The 8042-nt window shown below is 48.5% G+C and overlaps 2 protein-coding genes across 2 annotated transcripts; one reads left to right on the forward strand and one right to left on the reverse strand.

Moving 5' to 3' along the window:
- Positions 1 to 1989: 1989 nt before the first annotated feature.
- On the reverse strand, positions 1990 to 3150 carry DEU56DRAFT_720102 (uncharacterized protein; the record flags this gene model as incomplete). The annotated part of the gene is made up of 1 exon (XM_041347673.1): positions 1990 to 3150. A coding segment is annotated over one exon (1161 nt), but the record flags the coding sequence as incomplete, so codon positions are not given.
- Positions 3151 to 6407: 3257 nt separating this feature from the next.
- On the forward strand, positions 6408 to 7168 carry DEU56DRAFT_752021 (uncharacterized protein; the record flags this gene model as incomplete). Its single annotated transcript, XM_041349600.1, has 2 exons — positions 6408 to 6533; positions 6620 to 7168. The coding sequence occupies 2 exons, from the start codon at positions 6408 to 6410 to the stop codon at positions 7166 to 7168; spliced, it is 675 nt and encodes a 224-aa protein (XP_041213340.1).
- Between the last annotated feature and the right edge of the window lie 874 nt (positions 7169 to 8042).

The following is an 8042-nucleotide window of genomic DNA, read 5'->3' on the forward strand; positions in this document are numbered from 1 at the left end:
GGTGAGGTGAGAGGAAAGGTAAAGGAAGGTGGAGCGAAAGAGCGAGGACAAAGTGAGCCAGGGAGAAAAGAGCGAATTGATAGTGACTTACAGAACGTCCGCCTTTAAATATCGAGGTTCCCAAGCACTTCCTAAAAAAGTGATTACCATAATTGTCATTGCGAGAAGCAGTCGCAAACAAGTTTTCGGAGCCCGAAAGCACGAGTAAGCAGCGGCTCGACTTCAACTTGAAATCGGAGTCAGGGCCCGCCTGGAGATGTGGATATTCAAGTTCGTTCGCCACCAGTCTAGTTTGGCGTTGACCTTGGAACTTCAAATCGATATATGCACCAGTCCCCATCAAAATCAGCTGAGAGCAATGACTAGCTTAGTGTAAAGAAGATTAACCATCGAACCTGAATCATCAATTGGAAACTTACAAGTTCGCATCATCATCATGATGCCGCTGATTGTTTTGTCACCTGGTAAAATTCGGACCTTATGAGAGATACTACACCTTCTTTTTGATCAGAATCTGCGGTGACCTCTGAAGACCTGTCGCTGCCATCTTGTAGTAATGACCAAAAAACAGTTTCGTCGTGGTGGCCGCTGTCTTCAAGTTCATCGTCATTACTCAGCCGTACTACTAGTACTATCGTGATAGCCGCACGGGCCTGCTCCGATAGTCACGGTAAGGTGACATTTCCATGTCGAGAGCAGCTTTCAGGAGTTTCAGCAGGCGGCGTTTGGTGAGATATCATGATGGCGTGGAGCGGATCAGGCAAGGAGATCGAGAGGAAGTAGTAAATGGGCGTACCACTGATCAAATTTATGATAAACATCTTGCGCGAAGGACATCATACATGTTCGTCAAGAACAGAGGATGGTAGGCACTCACTTATCCTCGCAATCGCTGGACCAAACCGTAACCGACTCGGACGTTCAGCCTGTTCTTGGGACAGTGGACCATGACGGGACCTCATCACCGTGACCGCGGTGCAGAATCTTATCAAAATGCCTAGAGTACCTTTCGGTATCCATGCTTGTGAGTTAGTGACTTCTTCTCCTGAACTAGTCGCTCCCATTCGCGATATAACCCACGAACCCCTTCGCCTTGCCAAGTGCGTTTGATAGTGGTCGGTATGTCGGGGTATAAGTGAGTGGTAGCATTGTTCTGGGACTGGGGATTAAGACATGATGCAGGAAACAAGAATCGTCTCACCTGTATTTGAGAGCGAATAACTTGGTATGGATAAGTAAGCGCAAGAGCCCAGAGCTTGCTCGCACCAGACATTAATGTGTAAGATGTGTTTGACTGGTCGCTGTCTCAAAAGTGAGGCAAAGAAGAGGGCAAAAAACTCATGAGCTTATCGTCCTCCGGTCCCATCACCTTTCCAGCCTTTGCCAACTGTTTTCGCTTTTGTTCGAAGCCCCATCGTTTCATCTCCTCGAGGCTTGCAATTGACGCCTGGCGCAAATATTGATGTGAATATTTTGCTGCTGAAAGTGTGCGGGGACTTGGCGATAAACGATAAACGATTTTCATTGGCTGACTACGCTACAGATGTAACTCAGGCACCACATATAGTATGTACCTCGCCAGCTCATTGATAAGACAGAATGCAAAACAAAAACAATCATGAACGTGGATGGAGGTGTTGTAAGTGTATAGGTAAATGAAATACGCGCTGAGCTTTATCGACCGATGGATTGACAATACGCCTATAAGTTCCCCAGATCTGCGCTGCCAAACGAATGCTCGCAATATGCCACGTGTGCGCAATTTTGGTTCCCAATGGTGTTGAAACTTGGCACGGCGGTTTGATTGCAGGTACAGTTCCCAGACGGAACAGCGTAAGGGCGAATTAGCCGAGTATGAGAGTCGCGAGCAAGGGCATCGACGATTGTGTTAGCTTGCGCGGGAAGAGAGGATGAAGTCGTATGAGCTTTTATGTGAGAGAAAGAGGGAGAAGTGGGAGAGGATGATACAATGGAGGATAACCAGCGATATAGTGAACGCGCAGGTAGTATAGACCAGGAGTGGGGTAGAACGGGGGAGACGAGGCTTGAGTTTATGACGCGTACGGCGTTTAGATGATCGCTATGGATTGTGGAGTTTGGCACGCCCGAACGAGCCAACAAGGCCGATACGATAAGACCGTACAATTCCCCATGAAGAATGGTCGCGCCGTTAGCATAATTATCGAGAGATCCGACAAGCTCGCCTGACACAGCAGTTACTGCGAATGTTACGGAACGCACGCAGTCGAAGTTAACGTGGGCTGGCACCATAGAGCCATCGCACGCGATAAGGGAATCTGGCAGAAGCGGACGTGGGACTGTTGGGGAGACATGTACAGCACCAAGTAGGGCCAATTCTGCATAATGCTGCCTGACAGCACGAGGAATAAGAAGCGAGACTCGGTCAGGCAAAGGTATGGCACTTGGTTGAATGCCCAGATAGATATTGGACATTGCACTCGGATTGAGAGATTGCAGCCATCCGCCGAGCATGCCAATTGTCGCAGAAGAAAGTCGAAGACGAAGACCAGGAAGGTCCGCAGGTTGAGCAACAAGAAGGTCACCAAGCCGCGAGTACCCTTCAGTCTCGAGAATTGAAATGACAGATGGGGAGAGTGGAAACAAAGAGGATGGACATGCGCGTGATAAATGGCGTAGAGCGACATCTCCAAGGAGGAATGACTGATCTGTAGTGGGTACACTGAGCTCGGAGTTTCGCAATGTCTCGTGTGCGATAATCCAAGTCAGTGGCAAAGCATGTTTTAGCCGTTTGAAACTGCGACGGAGAGAAGGCCCATCCAAAGGGTAGATGCAGTGGTTCAGGCTACACATCCAGTCGGACAATGTAATTGCTGCCATGGTACGGAAGGCCGGGATGTGATGATTAAGGTCGCGTAGCATACCCTGGAGTGCGAGTGTGTCATTTAGACGAGAGATGGATGGAAAACCCATGCCAAATAGGTCAATGGGCAAGGAGAGGAGTGTCGAATTGAAATGGAATGGGAAGCGGTAGTAGTCATGCACATGTCGTGCAATCATATGATCAAGTTGTTGTGCTTGTGCCCTAGTCACTGGCTGAAAGGTGAGAAGTGGGCGAATACGAGACACGAGGCACTGTGATATAATGCGACGTAAGACGGTGAGTGGTAAACTATCAATGCCGCTTGGGCGTTTTCATCGCAGTCACACATAAATTTACGGCAAACGTTGTTGTTCTTGCTATTACGACTGCATGCATCAACGGCTATGTGATATGAACTAGATACGGACTACGATGTGGTTGGAATGGTACGTAGTAGAAAGCTTTGAATGAGTAGCGAAAACGAATTGTGAATCGTAAGAAACATGAACCCTACGTAAGTGAAAAGATGTAAATTCATGTGATGCGATGCACGGAAATGCGAGAAATGTCACTGAATCTAGCGCAGAAACCAGTGCAAAACCTACCACTACAAGGCACGTTTCGACTTGCGAGGGGGAGGGGGAAGAGACGCGCTTGTGCGCTTGCGCTTGGAGCGTCCACGAGAGCTGCCCGACGCTTCTCCTGCATTTGAGGGTACGTATGATGGATCCTTCTTGAGGTCGCTGATGACGTCTTCGTACCAAGCCTTGTATCTCCGCCAGGCGGTAAGATCTACAGCGTTTCTAAACGCTGTGACGTAGTCCTTCCACCTAACAGGAAACGTGATGACGGCTTCTTGGAGTTCGGTACAGTCAGTGTCGCAGTCGAGCTCTTTGGAGAATGTGACGAAGCTATCTCTGATCTTTCCCAATCCCCGCGTCAACATAGCTTGGACAGCGTCCATCTCGATGTGGGGCAACAACGTCTTAATCAAGATCAGAGACTTAAGCGGAAACTTTGTTTGAGAATGTACAAACTTACCCCATGTGCCATATGTTCAGGATCTTCGTTATCGAGGTCGATAACGGCTTCATCGTCCCCTCGAACCCAAACGAAAAACTCAACTGAACTGATGTGGCACCAGTTGTGAGTGGCGACACTGATAGACAGGCATGATGGAAGGCGTTGAGTGATGAACTGGTGGAGCGGAAGCGCTTCTTTGTGTTTGCTTAAGGTATCCGATGCAAAAGAACCCTCCTCTGGACTGCTGTATGGTTGTGCTTCGTTGATTAGCCACAGGGCGACCATCTGGGCGTGAGGATGAGCGGCGATGGTTTTTTTGAGTTTGCCGATGGCATGGTCCTTGTCCTCGGAGCACGCGCACTCCCCGATGAATGGAACTAACATGACTGAGGTAGGTCCCTCTGCCGCTGTGACCGTGATACACATGTCCGGCGTGACTGATGTGCAGTCGACGCTCAACGATGTGTTCATGTGAACCATTGGAAAAATGAGATCGTGATCGTAAGGAAGTGATGCGATTTGGTGTCCCAGGGAGAGCTTCAAACAGTCGAATGGTGCTTCATGTATGGCACTTGGCATCTCGACAAGGAGGGAGAGCTTGTCATAATCGTAACTCAGCCTGACCCCATTAGTATATTTACTAAAGCGGAAGGAAGTTCGTTTAACACACCTGGGCTTGGATGCCCGGCCCGTTTGTCCTAACAATTCTTCTATTGCTCCAAATTCCCGCGCACGAACACCATGAAATTCCTGAATATTTGGTAAGCATGGAATCTTCCATTCAATTGATTCTCAAGTGCAGTACACACCATGATACGGCCCGTCCCTGCAGGCAGTTTAGTTAATTCTTTCAAAATGTTTTGCCCATCTTCAAATATTGATTAGAATAAGTTAATTCCTTTACTTCTCATGGAACCTACTTGAGGCAAGATGATATTGAAGTATCTGTTGGAGACCATCATGACCATCATACAAAGGATTGGGATTGGGATTTGTGGCGACATCCAGCGGGACAGAGGCCTGTAACTCGACTGATTTCAGGTGGGGCTCTTGGAGAGGGGTTTCAGATGTCTTTGGGCTTGCTGCACACTCAGTTTGACTCAGTTGTAAAACTGGTGTGAGTGGTTTCAGAGTCAAAGACTTTTGAACATTCCCAGTGGCCTTCACAGGAGGTGTTCGAGGTGTTGCTTGTAGAGTGGAGTTGTTTCTGGTTTGATATCGTTTGTAGAGCTCGGGTGTAGAGTCAGTGCTAGCCACAGTAATAGTAGACATGGCTGTGCGATGGAGCTGGGTGTGTGGCAAAGGTTTGCTCAAAGGTCACGTCAGAATCGAGATAGATGTTCTGTGATAAGAAGTGATCAGTCATGCGGGAAATGCCATTGCTGGGGTTCCCAAAGTAGACTCTTGATTTAGGGTTAGTTGTTTAATAATGTTAGGGGTGAAACTTCTGAACTTGAGCAACTTCAAGTTGAACATGAACAGTTCAACTTGAGTTTGCGAATTGGCTATGATTCATGATAAGTAGTTTGCTGTAATATCGCGTATTTAGTTCGTGCTGATTTGGGAGATTTACGAACCTAGACCGTGACCTCAGGCTTGCCAAAGCCTCTGGCGAGTCGGGGACCACAGTGTATAGTCACGGTGTTGTGCCGATTCGGAATATTCAAGGCTGAGCGCGTAGTATGGACTTCCGCAGGGTCCGAGTCGGGTATTGGCTAGGGGGGACGCCCACTGCGAAGATCAGTGATTACCGTGACCGTGACTCTTGGGTTAAAATGGGCCCGACTATTGAACTTTCGTTGAATTTGTCGAAAGCTTGCCAGTGGGTAGGTTAGTATATAATCAGATTAGTACTACTAGAATGTCTTGCGTGCCTCGTCACGGTAGAGAAGGTAGCGACAAAGTTTAATTTCAAATTCACGGAGTCTTGTCACAAACAAATGTCACAAGCGCGGACTCGGAAGAAGGACAAGCTTGAAGGCTTAAACTTACTACTAGTACTAGTAGTACCTCCGAGTTTACCGTGACTGTTAACCGTCGCAAGATCCAACATGCGGCAATCGCCTGATTCCAAGTACTTTAGTATCACTTCCGAACACGCTGCGGCCATCATCATGTGACTGAACTCAAATGACAGTCAGGCTGCTACGGTGGCCGTACTGTGACTCTGTCTAGCCTGAGTAAGTAAGCACTACGAGTCCAATGCGCTGACCCCTGCCAGACTTCAAGTTAAACTCGTGTCACGGTGACAGGGTGCTACGTGACTCACGCCGTACTCAGTTGTTAAAGTCACCGTGACACGATGATCATATCATCATCCTCATGGCTCGCGGTGCGGCTGTTACCGCAGAAATTTAGTCATGAAGCTTCATGCTCGACTCGAGTCAAACCTCCACTCGTTGGACTCGTTGTACTTGCCAGTGAAGCCAAATCACGATGAGTAGGCATTTTTTCTTTTTTTAATGGCAGTATAACACTGATTGACCATGATATCCACCTTTTGACCTCATAGAGAAGCCAACTGAGTGTAAATTTCAGTTTTATGTCAAACCACGACTTCCCCGAGGACGAGTCCAGGCGCTTGTCAGGGTGGGACGGTATGTTCACCACCGGTTTCCAAATCCCGCTGGGACCGAGTCAGTCACTGGCAGTCGTGGTCGCAGTGGATGTAAGTGCGATGGTTTTTATTTCTAGCGAGCCAAAGCTTACTAGTCGCCGCCACCGTGATCGTTTACAGTCTACGATGAGCCTCAGGCTGACAGCCTCGAGATGGACCACACCACCGTGACAGGTCCAGTCCACCGTGGCAGTGACCTTGCTAGCACAATCTCTGACAACGCTGAGCTGTCCGAGTCCCCCAACCTGCCCCCGTACTCCATCACGACTACCTCGTCAGACAATACGACTCAGACTCACTACAACTCTGTGGAACAGTCCGAGGTTATAACTGTACCTCATGAATCCGTGTATGACGCAGGCAGACTCTCGCCATCGGACTTGGATATAGCCCTTGAGGCTATGGCGCAGGGAAACTCCCGCCCAGGAACTCCCTTCATCGAGGTAAATGGCATGGAGGTCTTCCCAGACGAAGTTGATGAAACGGTCAATGGCCCGGAGTCGGAGTTGTCGCTGAGTTTTACGGATGTCAATTGGTACAATGTCTCGCAGGTTGTTATCGCGGCGGCGGCGGCGGCTTCCCAAGTTGAGCTCGCAGCGGAATCTAACTCAGACTCCGAGTCAGCAGTACTAAGGGCCGCCGTGATGGATGGTTACATAGATTGGCCCAATGAAGACTCAGAGTAGTTTAAGATCGTTATTGTAACTACTTCCTAGTAGCCACTGGCAGGCTCGTCGTATGGATCGCGTTCAAATTATGCACAAACGTGACCTAGTGGCAATCACGCTCTGTAACTTCCATGGCTTTTTATGGTAAGTACCTTATCAGGTTAGTCTGCTTACCCAGCACAACCGTCGCTTCTTGAACCTAAACCGTAAAGATGTCGCATTCACCGCTGAAGTTGCGATGCGATCAATATTGGATATCTGTGCTAGCCAAAAATATAGCTCATCATGACATTTTCCCTGCTTTAAAACGTCCAAAAGTACAATCGCGAACGCCCAAATATTCCCATTCCATTCCGGTGGCCCTGTCGTCTCGCTGATGACGCATTAAAGCTGATCTTCACAGCAATTCTTGGATCGAAGGGAAGAATGACCTTGCCCCCGTACTACTAGTACACATGAGAACATTGCGCTTTAGTACATTGATACAGTCCGAAAATATATCATTAAGTAGTCTCAAGTGAATCCAAGTACCTGCTAAACAGTCAGCGAGTCATAGAATGAAAGTAAGGGAGCACGCCTAAGAGAAAATGGTAAAGAACAATAACAAGGCACAGAAATAAACCATCAAGAGGACTGGTAGCATATTCAGAAAGAAAAAATGTTCCTCCTCCTCCTCCTCCTCCTCCTCCTCCTCCTCCTCCTCCTCCTCCTTCTTCTCGTCTTCCTCCTCGTCTTCCATCCCCCGGTCGTCTTCGTCTTCATCAATTCCACTTGCACCCTCCTTACCATCGCTCTCGCAGTCCATGTTTTCAACATTCTCGCAGTCCTCCGAGTCCGAGTCCGAGTCCGAGTCCGAGTCCGGGCTGTCTGCTAACTCTGCATTGATAGAATC

The sequence above is a fragment of the Suillus clintonianus genome (genome assembly GCF_016758775.1).
Source record: "Suillus clintonianus strain FC179 chromosome Unknown DEU56scaffold_7, whole genome shotgun sequence".
Taxonomy (NCBI): Eukaryota; Fungi; Basidiomycota; class Agaricomycetes; order Boletales; family Suillaceae; genus Suillus; species Suillus clintonianus.